This window comes from Rattus norvegicus, chromosome 7 (genome assembly GCF_021556685.1).
Source record: "Rattus norvegicus strain SHRSP/BbbUtx chromosome 7, alternate assembly SHRSP_T2T, whole genome shotgun sequence".
NCBI classification, from domain to species: Eukaryota; Metazoa; Chordata; class Mammalia; order Rodentia; family Muridae; genus Rattus; species Rattus norvegicus.
The window spans coordinates 96,118,312-96,132,110 of NC_141540.1; the positions used below are offsets into that span (position 1 = coordinate 96,118,312).

The 13,799-nt window shown below is 38.3% G+C and overlaps 1 protein-coding gene across 6 annotated transcripts in view; it reads right to left on the bottom strand.

Moving 5' to 3' along the window:
• The window catches only part of Taf2 (TATA-box binding protein associated factor 2), a 56,603-nt gene that overhangs the window by 11,560 nt on the left and 31,244 nt on the right, over positions 1–13,799 (bottom strand). For all 6 annotated transcript variants that reach the window (XM_087555593.1, XM_087555590.1, XM_087555588.1 and 3 more), the window contains 7 exon segments: positions 13,485–13,595; positions 11,182–11,375; positions 9,667–9,806; positions 6,903–6,972; positions 4,226–4,335; positions 1,540–1,769; positions 377–482 (listed from right to left, as the gene is read on the bottom strand). In XM_087555593.1, the coding sequence (XP_087411719.1) occupies positions 377–482; positions 1,540–1,769; positions 4,226–4,335; positions 6,903–6,972; positions 9,667–9,806; positions 11,182–11,375; positions 13,485–13,595 (961 nt within the window).

Consider the following 13,799-nt stretch of genomic DNA (forward strand, 5'->3'; position numbering starts at 1 on the left):
TGTAACTCACTATGTAGAGAACCAATATAATACAATAAATTAAAAGAAGTACTTGTTACTTTTTTAGTTTGCATGCATGCGTGCGTGAACTTGAGGTTGGTTTTCTCTTTCCACCTTTACAGGGTGCCAGGCATTGAACTCAGAGTGACAGGCTTGAACAACCAAGCCTTGACCCACTGTGCCATCTGGCCAAACCTCCAAAAAGTACTTTCTACCATTTATTATTTTGTCAATGTAAATTACACTGGTATAATTCAAGAATTTTACATTGGTTTCTCAATGCTATACTTGCTCTTCTAAATATAAAGTAACAGACCTGAGAAGGGACACCTGTGAGCACTGCCCCTCCCCCAAGGCTGTGCTGTGTTACCCTTACCTGGAGTGGACGGCCTTTCAAGCATGTTCAGATGATGGGAAATGAAGGCCTGACTATCATGAACGGTGTCCATATCGACCTCCTCCTCATCCTGAGAACTTGAGAACTAGTGCACACACAACAGGACAGAGAGACACAGCATTACTGTGTTCAGATATTATCTTTAAGGACAGTAGAAGAGAGGCCAAAGAACAGACCCTTTACAATCTTAAAAAGAAAAACAGTCTTGTGTTCAAAAGGCACTAAAACAAAAATTGGGTGGTCCAGCCTCCAAAAGCAGCTGATAAAGAATTTCTGTGAGCCAGACGTGATGGTGCATGCCTTTAAGACTAGCACTTGGGAGGCAAAGGCAAGTGATTTCTGAGTTTGAGGCTACCCTGGTTTACAAAGCGAGTTCCAAGAAAGCCAAGGCCACACGGAGAAACCATGTCTTAAAAAACCAACCAACCAAGATGGGGCAAGGATTATAAGCACTAATTCCTACCTTAGGGCATACTTTGCATCTTTAGTAAATGTGATTATATCCCAGATAACTCCAGGTAAATCATAAAGAGAATCTGAGTTTCAAGGGGAAGCACCAGTAGAGAATGACCAGAACAGTCTGCTCTGGATACTACTGAAAACAGAAGGCTGTAGTAGGGCAGACACTGTGTCATCAGTATGAAAATCATTCTAGAACATTCTTTTTACAGTGAAATGATTCACATATGCTCTTTTTACAGAGTCTGGGAATTTATAATGCAGAGCTAGAAAGAAAAGGCTTTCTAAAGGCAAAACCCACAAATTTAAAAAAAAAATTGTAAAATGTAATGGAATGTACCATCCCTTCCCAAATTAGATTACTTCTCCAGTCAATTTTCACTCAAAACCACTGGCCAGCAAGCAACTTAAAGGCACGGTCTATAGTCCACAGGCTTCATCATACACAGAGACAAGACAGCCTGATGTGTAAAAGGCTCTGTACTATGCACAGGAGACATCCTAGGGTCCAAAAGAGCCTTATTTCACCATACAAGTTGACTGGAGCACGTTTGTTTATAGGAGCTGGGGGTTAGACTGGCAGTGGCCTGAGGCTAGAGAACTCATTGAGTCTCAGAAGACATAGTCTTCTTGGGTAGTGCTACACAGTGAGGCTCTGTCTTTTGAACTAACGTGATACTCACAGGGTTCTGAAATCCTGCTAGCTGAGTGTGACAGCCTGGGTTACTTGCAGTTTCCTGATTGCCTACTCCCGCTTCTGGAATTATGGTTGGATTCAAGACAGCTTTCTTCTCTTTTAGGTTAAGAACAAGCCCGAGCTCTGGCAAGGGTAAACAAGAAGGTCTACTGAGGCCAAAGAGCGTGAAGTACAAGTCCACAGCTCCACACCGTAACCTCCAGTCATGTGCAGTACCTAAGAGGCAGACAAAAACCAGCATCATTTATTACCACACCATTATTCTTATAAAATCAATTTCAGAAATTAAACCAATGCTAACTGAGTGAGTGTGTGTTGAATACTGTGTGTGTATGCGGGTGCTGTGGTGCGAGTGTGGAAGCCAGAGGACAATGTGCAAAAGCCAGTCTTTCTTTCATTTGCGTGGATTTTAAAGGACAAACTATCAGGCTACTGACATAACACAACTGTGCGTTATTGTTCTAACATATATAATTCTAGCTATGACAAACCTTTGAAAATTAAACATGAAGCAACGTCTTACATAAGGTTCATTCTATCCAGAGGTTAAGTCCAGCTTCCTGGTCATGTTCAGTTTTTTCCAAAACTATCTTGCAATCTTAAAGTATCATTCCTTTTGTTTAAAAACTCTTCCCAAGGGATAATAAGAGAATTCTTTATAATTTGCTATGTTTCCCTCAATTTTGTGAGCTATTCACATAGTCTTAGTAATATTTGACATGGCAATTTTGTGCAGATTTACTGCTGAATAAATCTTTATCAGTCTCTGAAGGATGTGCTTATCCCTTAGATCTAAGTAGAAGAGGCAACCATGTCTTCAAAGTAACAGGAGTGTAAAATATTAGAGCTGTACACAGTAACAATCCCTTGTGGTTAGGAAAGCTAACCCCCACCGAGTAACAGAACCTTGGTTCACACTGGTTTACATGGTTCTATCTGGTATTTGCTTTATTTTTTAAAGACAAAGGCTATTCACGTTTGTTTATTTCTTCAAAATAGCTACACTAGTATATTTCCTATGGCTACTACACTTTTATTATAAAATGAGAAGAGTAGTCTTTAACATTTCAGTAATAGTAAGTTAGTAAATAAAAGTTAAAACATTAAAATGTAGTCCTCGTGATTCAGAGAGTTAGTAATAGGCTAGCACGGTAAGCTATTTCACTATTCAACAGAGGAGACAAAGTAGCTCAAAAATGTTAAGTATTAGAAAATAAAAATTAAGTCCCTATCAACTTGCAACAACTGTTGAAGTATAATAGTTCTAGCCCAGCCTTTGACTAAACCTTCCTACCAAAAACAGTATTACAATTTCAAATTAAGAGATACATCAAAAACTATCTTTCAAAATATAGGACATTTGTAACTACACAGATTTAGTAGCCCAATTAAATAAAAATGACTTGTAAATAAGTGGCTACTAAGGCTGCTAAGGGTATAATTAATCAAGACCCTAAATTTGATTCCCCAACACAGAAGAAATCAAGTTCACACAAAGCTCAAATCTATGGGAATGACAGCACTGAGTATTTTTTTTTTAATCCACCCACCCCAGCACTGAGTATTTAACGTGAGGCAGACACCGTGTTCACAAACACCAAGTTGCTTCTTTCTCTGGCTGCAGATACAGGTTTTACTCCCTGTCTTCTGTAAATGGCAGCATTTAGACGAGTTACACTGAGCGGGTGTGACCTCGGCCCAGCGGCTCAGGAGCCACTGCTCCTCTACACTCTTATGTCCACTCCTTGATCTCACTGAAAAGGATGGAAACTCACACTGCCATAAGATGGCACGCTCTGGGAGATGTGCAACAGTATGCAGTCTTTACAACTGCAGGTTATCTGTTACTCTACATTTACTCACTGTCCTGGAAAAATGAAAAGGAGATCAGTTATCTCTGAACAAGGCCACTAGGAGGCCATGGACAAGATGTGGAAAGACTACAAAGATTCATGTGTATAGCCCTTAACTACTTAAAACGCTTTACAACTTGTAATGCTTCGTTTCCATATGGAGCGAAGTGAACACATCCTTAACAAATAACCTCGATGTGAAAATATGACAGCCTGTTTTAAAGGAGGATGATGGGAGGAGGAACTAGCGTGAGTCACACAGTGTACTACATGCGATTTACACATGAGGACTTGAGTTTGATCCCAGGGCCCATGGAAAAGCCAGGCACAGGGACAACACCTGTAGTTCCTACACTAAGGAGTTGGAAAGAGATGCCACTGCACCTTCCGGCCAGCCAGTCTGGCCAATCAGTAAGCTCCAGGTTACCAACATGCGTGCACTCACGCACACGCTGCTCCCTCCCCACCCCTTATCCTTGAAAATCTGATATAAAATGAAAATAAGTAATAATTTTTAAAAGTCACTGGTATCCTTAAACCGGACCAATGACTCATTAAAATCAACATTTGCGAGAAAGGATGTGTGGACAAAGAGGTATACTGTGGGGCACACTGTGTTACAGTTTCCATGACTGGATATTTTCTATGCTTTGTTTATTTTTCATTTGTTTGTGGTTTTTGTTTTCTTTTGTGGGGGAGGTTGCAGGGGTGGAGGGCAGATACGAGGGGGTGAGGAGATGAGTAGGACTGGGGTGCATGATGTCAAATCCACAAAGAATCAATAAAAAGTTAAAAAAGAAAAAGTCACTGCTCTCTTACCAGAATTCATCAGCTTCCAGAGCTGATCTACCAAGGCCTCGTTGCATAAAGGAGACTCCATGTTCTTTGTAAATGGCGGATTTTTAGTCAGCATGTTTAGAATCTTATGCCTATAGGAATAAAAACTAAATAAATGAATTTTTACTGACCATTTGCTGATTGGTACTATGAATAAGAAGCACTACAAAGAATATCAAAACCTTTCTCCTTTCCCATTATGTGTAATTTTATGTTTAGTTCTATTTCTAAATGCTTTATGCTGAATCCTAAATGTTTTCTCACTAAAAATGTCTTATGGGTTTGTTTTCAATTATCTGAACTATATGACAAGGTGTTCTACAATCTGACTATATAACCTTAACCATCACATTCTTTTCTTTGGGGAAGGCTCAAGGTTTCTCTTTAAACATTTCATTCTTTATGAGGGCCATGTTATCACGAGTTTTAAAACCTATAAAAACAAAGTTTATGTTTAGAACAAGGCAGGAGAATGCTCATGACCTGTACAGAGACAGACACCGGAGTATCTAGGTCTTAGGATTAGAAATTCTAATGCTTAGCAGTCCCATTATGATGCTTACTCAATAAGTGGTAAAAGAGTAATAGCAATGAGAATGAAGGAGACAAGACATACTAAATGTATAAAAATAATAAAGTAAAAACAAGAAGGAAACATAAAACTCCTAAAAAACTAAAACTCCATTTGCAGGGCATCATGGTACGCACCTGCAGGACACGTACTCGAGGCAGAGGCAGAAGACAGCCTGGATCATAGAACAAAACTGACTCAAAGAGAGCAAAACAGATCAAGATAAATGAGCTAATGACTTAAAGCTGACAGCCAGGCATGGAGGCAAACACCTTTTAATGGCAGCACTCAGGAAGCAGGCCAGGCAGATAGGTCCCTGTGAATTTGAGGCCAGTCTGGTCTACAAAGTGAGACCCTGCCTAAAACAAGAGAAAATACCAATAAGAAAGCAATCACTGTGTGGTGACCATTCACTACCATAATGCCTTTTTAAAAAAATGTGATCTTAAGAACAAGGTATATTTACTTTGTGTGGGCTTGAGGTAGTGTGTGTGTGTGCCATGCCATGTGTACAAGGTCAGAAGACAGCTTGCATGTCAGCTCTCCTTCTGCCATGGGGTTAAGCACACCTCTAAACAGATGTCAGTCCAGACTGTGAATATGGCTGTTCACAGTTAAATGAACCAAACAGCTCAAAAACTACATCTCAAAAGCACTCAGTACAGATACAATGTGTAATAACTTCATTCAGTTATTATATAGCAATCTGTTATATTATACATATTATACATCAATGTGTAATACAGTAACAACCATGACAATCTGCCCAAAGTGCTCTCTGAAACAGAAAAATACCTAGTATTTAAAACAAGCTCTGAAGAATAGAGACGTTAAGTTTTTAATTAGTGTAAACTGAAAACAAATGGTTAAGCTTTAAATAAAGGTTCAAAACAAATGGTCAAACTTTATTTATATTGCATTTATAGCTTCCGAAGCTATAAACAGCTTCTTATATGCTACCGAAGACTTTTAAGTGCATACTCCATTTTAGACAGAGTAATTAGGCTCTACTCCTTGCTCTGGACTTTAAAATGGGAAGCTATTAGATTTTTTTTCTACATTTCAACTTCGTATCACTCACAAGAACAGATTATTCAAACTGAAATATAGATCACAAATCAAGAACATTAAAATCTTTAAAGTTCATATAAATATTTATATAAGAAGCATTACTAAAGACACTGAAATACATAGTTACTAACCAAAGGTCACTGCTATAAAATGCCCAAGCTCTTGAGCAGAATGCTCACACCTTGGGGCATTCCAAAGATGAGCAGGCAGATTATGTCATTTTAAAGGAGCATGATCTGCCAAGTGATGTGGAAAGGTGAACAAGGTGTTTGTCTACATCCTTGCCCATAGCTGAAATGGTTACGAGTTATTCAACTGTAAAATTCTGATCTATGAAGTCAGAATGTTAAATCAAATAAAAACCTGAGCATCCACTATGTCAATGTAAAAGAAAGGAAGACAGAAATGGTTAACAAAAACAAACCAAACATCCAAAAAGCCAGGAGCAATCAAAGCAGTCACCAGAGGAAAGCACAATACGAAGGCGGATGGCACGTGACGACTGCAGCTCCTGATCGTCTAAAGAGTCTAAAAAGCATCAACTCTTATAAGACTTAAGACTCTGAACGAAATTAAAATAGCAAGCGGAAGCCAGTGAGATATGGCTTCATGAGTCTCTGACCTCACGTGTGTGCTGGGGCACATGTGCATGCATACACACCGACAAAATAAAGAAATGTAATAAGCTCTTTTAAATGATCAAAAAAAGGAGATGCCCTGAAATAAGTTCCCAAATGACAAAAATTTAGTGAAATCAATTATAAGTTGGAAGACAAGTGACTATCTCTACTTACTTAGTATAAACTATAAAACTTTAGGTCAAAACAGAATAGTTAAACTTAAGAGAAACTACTAATAATGTGTTTTCAAAATGTTTTTCTAATATCAAATAGAAAAAAAAGGCTTAAAAATACATAACCTATTCCTATACTTTAGAAAATCTTTTCTATGTACAATTTTTGGCCATGATCTAACCCATTTCAGGTCTATATCAAGATATTAAATATATAAACTAACCTCACATAGGGGACAGGGTCAGTCTGAATCATATTAAGTAGCCATTGAAGTTCTTCATAACTCCTGTCCACTGAAAATAAAAACCAGGAAGTATTTGTAAGGTTAACTAACAAATCAAATAACAAGTGATTATTATTAGGAATTAAAGAAGCAGAATTCTTAGCTGGATTGTCATGCAGTTGAAGGGTCCAATTAGGCAATTAAAATTCATTTTTAAAACCTGTATACAGGAGGTCAGTAATAATTTTCACAAGCATTATGCCATATGAAACTAGGACCAAAAAACGGAACCTCGTATACATTCAGCCAAACATCAATACAAAACGGTACCAAAGAATAGTGCCCAGTACATAGTTCATAGTAAAATTCAACCAAACACCACGAAGCAAATTCTAATCATTAAAAGTCCTAAATGAGACACAATTAGTTGGACAAAATCTGCCCAACTTTTTAGATGCTTAAATCCCATAGAGGCTTGATATACAATAGTAACAAATAAAAACAAAAGGAGTTTCTGCCCACACAGCTCCTTCTACTAAGATGCAAGGCAGTCAGAAAGGCAGTCATAGTCACATGTTATGACTGTAACTAACAAAAGATGACTCCCTTCTGTCGTTCACCTTGTCAGCATACAAAAATCGAAAAGCTGTAATTACACAATCTTATACACAATAGTTCTCAGTCTTTCATCTCCAAATATTTTAGCCTACAGAATTCATGGCTCATACATAAGCACCATTCACTTTTCAAAATTATTCTTATTATTTTAGTATTCTTTTGGAAATATATTAGTATTCCATTTCATCTTGGGTAATATAACTCATGAATTCTTCCTATTTCTGAGGCACATACACTTTATCTTAGAAAGGAATGTTAGGCTTACTAAGAAAGTGCATGAGCTCAGTAAGTCTAGTTTTTAAGCTGGCAAATCATCACAATAGAATTATATGTTATAATTATAGAGACAGAATTATATGTTTATTTCTTGTTAAATAATTCACTTAAGAGTAGAAAATCACATTTCTATCTATCATCTCTTAAATGAAAAACATAAAAATGACAGTTCTTTCAGTATCGAGTCAAATACACACATATAATACAATGTGGTTACCAATTGCTCTCTCTGCTTTCTGTCTGCAGCCATTTCTGTTGAAATGTACAAAACTTGGAAAGAATTATACATGTTTCTGGTTCACGTACAACCTGTAGCTCCCTGTGGAACTTCCCATCTCCTTTTCCTCTATCAGAGCTCAGTATATTTAACTTCTTTATTCTCCCAATACTTCAATTACACGTTTGACCCTTAGGCATATGCTATACTTAAGTAGTCCATTACCTACATACAACTATTAAACAATTTCCTGAAACACACACAGACGTTTAGCACATGTTTAGCAAGCATTTAGGCACGATCGCCTATCACCGGTTTCATTTTACACACTCATCTATTATTTTGATTCACATATATTCGATCTCAAAATTTCCTTTGGGCGTTCGTTGTTAATAATGTTGCATAGGGGCTGGAGAGACGGCTGCACAGTTGAGAGCACTGACTGCTCCTGTAGAGAACTACAGGTCAGTTCCCAGCACCCATATCCAGATAATCATAACATTTAACTCTAATTCCAGGGGATCTGAACACCTCTCTTAGCCTTGGTGGGAATCTGCATATTTTGTGTGTGTGTGTGTGTGTGTGTGTGTGTGTGTGTGTGTGTGTGTGTGTGTGTGTAACACAGGCAAAAATAAACAAGCAAGCAAGCAAACAAACCCAAAAAACCTTTCTACTGAGATAGGACTTCACTATATAACCCTAGTTGGCCTGGAACTGCTACACAGACCAGGCTGGTCTCTAACTAAGTCTTAGAGTTCCTCCTACCTCTGTCTCCTGAGTGCTAAGACTAAAAGCATGTGTAACCATTTTTGGCCCCAAATAAAACTATGGGGAAGAAAGACTGTTACACAAGAACTGCCTCTGTGCCTAATTTCCTACAGCTATGTAAGTGACAACTGACAACGTCGAGAATCAAGGCTCACACAGCTGTGCTATTTACTGTCCTTTTGCATTCATAATCTGCAACTGGGGACTACACTATCCTTTTTTTGCATAATGAATCATAAAACAAAGTGGAATTATAAAGAAATTTTAACATAGGAGAAAATCAGGAACAGGTGTAGGCTTCAACAGAGTCCCACATACTATCTTTGTATTCTGTACAACACCATGGTTCTGATCTATCTAAGAAGTTAATCAAAGGTAGCTCATGTCACTTGAATTTACACTTTTCAGAGTATTCTACTGTGTCCTGTGTTATTTTTTTTCTAACCTCGATTTTATTCAATGCCACACTTTTCATTTCTTTAAACCTGAGGTATAACCTAATTTTCCTGATGAAAGTTACTGTCTCTGTTTGCATAGTTAGAAATTTTTATATACTTGTAACATATTTCCCTGAACCCCTAGGTATTTTTCCCAAATCTCTTATTTTTAAAATAACATAAAATTTGTAGAATTTGCTGGCTTCTCCCAGGAGTTAAAGACATCTATAATTTAGTTTTTTCCCTGTTGTTAACAAACCAACTAAGTCAGTGAGCCAAGAGTCTAACAATAAGGACTGATCTGTATGAAAATATCACTGTGTGATCTAATACTAGATATCTAAGTAAAAAATAACTGAAATCAATGAGACCCCCTGTACACAAAGGTACGGAAGGGGCTTTCCGACATCTCTCGAAAACTGGGACAGGCACTACCTGACAGCACTACCTTTGGTGTAATCGACGACGGCTTCCAGAGCCGCTATCCTGATGTCCACGAAGTGGCCATACTCAGCATAGGATTTGAAAAGAGATGCATCACTTGGCACATGTCCATTCTTCTGAAGCACTCTTATGGCTCTCAAACAACTAGTGAGAAAAAAAGTGAATTACTTCCTCTGAAGTATCATGAGTACTATAGAAATTCATTTGTCAATCAATTAAAATCTTCATTGATCAGGGTTGGAGACATGGCTCAGTAGTTAGAAACATTGCTGCTCTTCCAGAGGACCCAGATTTGATTCCCAGTACCCACGTGGTGACTCACAACTGTTTCCAACTCCAGTCAACGTGCACAGACATACATGCAGGCAAAGCACCCAAACACATAACATCAAATAAAAATAATTTAAAAACCTTGTAATTTGAATACATATCCAATTCTGTAATGTTTAATTTTTCTGATAAAATTTCAATATTAATATCTAAATAATATAAAAACAAATTTCAAAAGGTGTTTGGAAACTCAGATCCACATACATGTCAACAAACACATACTTCAGAAAAAGTACTAGGAATAAGAACATAATTTAAATCGAGTCGTGTCTCCAGAAATCCTATATTCATTCACAATAAAAATGGTACACTAGCTGGGCATGGTAGTGTAAGCTTTAATCCTGGCACTTGGCTGGGGGAGCAGAGATTTGGGGGGAGTGGGGTTAAGGAGAACAACAGAGGCAGGCAGAGCTCTTGAGTTTGAGGCCAACCTAATCTACAGAGTGAGTTTCAGGACAGCCCAAAAGGCTTACTGAGACCCTGTCTCAAAAACACAAAAAACAAAACAAATACAATAAAACAAAAATTGAAAAATAAAAGTAGGAGGGCTCAAAGTGGCAGTGCACTTCAGCACTTGGAAGGTGGAGGCAAGAGGTCAGGGGTTAGGTCAAGGTGACCCTTCGCCACAAGGACGGACCTACAGTTAAGCTTGTCTCAAAACACAACAGTGACTGATATAAAAAATGACCCTAACATCAAAATAATTACTAAGAAGACTTTCTAGGATTGGTGAGATAGCTCAGCAGGCAAAAGCACTTGACATATGTAAGCCCGGGAGTCTGGGTTTCATCCTGTGCTCACCCACATATAAAGGGGGAAGAGAGGAGCCACTCCACAAAGCTGTTCTCTGTGTTCTCTGACCTCCACATGGATCACAGCACACGGGGTTTCCCACCATGTGTTTGTGTTTGTGCACGCATGTATGTGTATGTACAAAAATACAAAATCATATACCTTTTAGAAAATTAGAACATGATAGAAATTAATCATAAAACTATATATAGCATCATAAATATAAAAATTTCATTACAAAGGGGGAAAGTTTCAAGGATATTTTCCAAATATTAATAATTTATCTGGAGAAGATAGTATCAGAAAATTTAAATTTCTTATTTTTACTTTAAATTTTCCCAATTTAATCTAATAGAAATAAATAAACTTAAAAAAGCAGCAAAGAAATGAGTGACACCTGACAGTGATAGTATGTCTGTAACTTGGGAGAAGTTTTTCCATATTCAAAAACCGGGTAATTTCTTCAAGTATTAGTCGCACATCAGGATTTAAGTTATCCAAAGTTCTGACTTCATTATTCACGCTGACAGCAGGTGTGACAGAGTTAGCCAAGGCATCAATCATTTCTGCACGGTAATAGTTATCTGAAAACTAAGAATAATTAAAAGAAGATAATTAGCCTTCTCATGACACATAGAACTTTAAATAACTTATGTAACTTTAAATCATTTCAGCTCAGAAGTAAAGCACACCTTTAGAATGCACAAAGCCCTGAGTTTATCACTAGGATATCACACACACACACGCGCGCACGCACACACACACACACAGTGAAAACATTGTTTATATAACTGCAAAGTTTCTAGTAAATACCAACCTATCCTTTGTATAGAATTATTCTTTGGAAAACAATGAAAATGCCGCCCTCATCAGCCTATTAGAGTATTACACACTCACTCTGTGTAAGATCTCCCTACAGTTATCCAACCAAACCATCTATAGTCCAAGAAAGGAAGAAAGAAACAACAAAGATTATATTCCACTAGGAGCCAGCGGGATGGTTCAATGGAGAAGGTTCTTGCCATCAAGTATGAGGACCTGAACTTAGGTGCCCAATCCCTATAAAACCCAGCAGGGACGGGAGTTCACACATATGCCTAACTCTCAGGGGAAGAGACAGAACCCCTGAAGCAAGCTCACTAGGTCAGCCAAAACTGGTAAGCTCTGGATCCAAGTGAGGACAATGCCCCAGTACATAAGGTGGAGAGAATAAGAGAGTCACCTGAGGTGCTGGAGCAGGCAGGAGGATCTCTTTGAGTTTGAGGCTAGCCTGGTCTACAGAGTGAGTTCCAGGACAAACAGAGCTACATGGTAAAACCCTGTCTCAGAAAAAAAGAAACAAAGAAATGAAGAGAGAAAGTCACCTGAGATTAACCTAGGTCTCTGCATACAGAGGGACACATGTGCAACCCCACATGCAAGTGCTCTTAAAACACATATGCACACCATAGACACAGACACACAAAAAAATGAAAAATATTACAGTCTACAAATCCCATTATTAATACAAAGCACAAGAGACAGAGCTCAGATGGCTCGGTGTTTACGAGCACTTCCTGCTCTCACAGAGGACTTGGGTTTGGTTCCCAGAACCTAAGTGGAGGCTCACGACCACCTCTAAACACAGCTGCAGGGGATCTGTGGCTCTCTTCTGGCCTCATGGGCTCCTGCACATGATACACATACAGAGAAACTGCACATGATACACATCCAGACAAGCTGCACATGATACACATACAGAGAAACTGCACATGATACACATCCAGACAAGCTGCACATGATACACGTACAGACAAGCTGCACATGATACACGTACAGACAAGCTGCACATGATACACGTACAGACAAGCTGCACATGATACACATCCAGACAAGCTGCACATGATACACATCCAGACAAGCTGCACATGATACACGTACAGACAAGCTGCACACTCATATCCATATAGAATAAAAAAGAGAAAAGAAAGAAAAAAGAGTAACAACGAGAAAAAAACAAAGAACTCAACTTAAAGAAAAGGAACTTGGACAAAGGATGTATTTCAAAGAACAGAGCATCCCAGTAGAGGACAAAAAAAAAAAAAAAATCTAAGCTATCAGTAAGATCAAATTATTTCCAAAAGCATAACACTATTTAAAAAAGGAAAAGGAACAAGCACAGAATCACGACAACAGCTGCTGTTTATTTGCATTTAATTTACATTCCTCCTCTTCCTTTTCCACTCTTCAGATGGCAGCTCCCTCAATATTCCAAGTCCCTTCAGAAGCTTTCTGCCCCATCCCCTACCCAGAGGCACGCAGGCATGGTGGCAAGCCCACACACACACACACACACACACACACACACACACACACACACACACACACACGTGCACAAACATGCACACAGCACACACATATTTAAAAAGAAGCATGCTGTTAGATTTCATAAAGCCAAGTTTCAGCTGGCTCCCCCAAACTGATGTATTAGTCTCTCTATAAGAGTTTCAAGAAACATTTAAGAACCAATTAATTTTGGTTTTCATCTACTGATTATTCCAATAAGCTATGCTGCGTGCCTCTAACTCCAGAAGGTACTGTGGACTTATAAATGACTCTACAAACACAAGTATTTCCTTTTTTTAATGCAGTCCTGAGGACTGAGGCTCCCACAGATTATCAAGTGGTACTTTACAATACTAATTGAGAGAAGCACCTTACCTTATTTTTTCTGTTGTCATTGTACTTGATTAAGTCTAAAATAAATGTTAAAACTTCTTTGGGACAAAGATTATGTACGTCTCTTAACAAAGCCATTGCAACTGGCATAGTCTACAAAAGAGGAAAAGAGTTTTAAGCACACAACCCGACTTATTCGTTACTATGGTAATTTGTCCTCTGAAGAGAATTACACTGCAGTTAACACAGATGTCTAGATGGAGCCTAATCCCCCACCTCCCATGTCCTCCTACTACAGACACATCTAAAAGCATCAGTACTGATGCGGACTCCAGGGATCCAGGGAGTATTTTCATT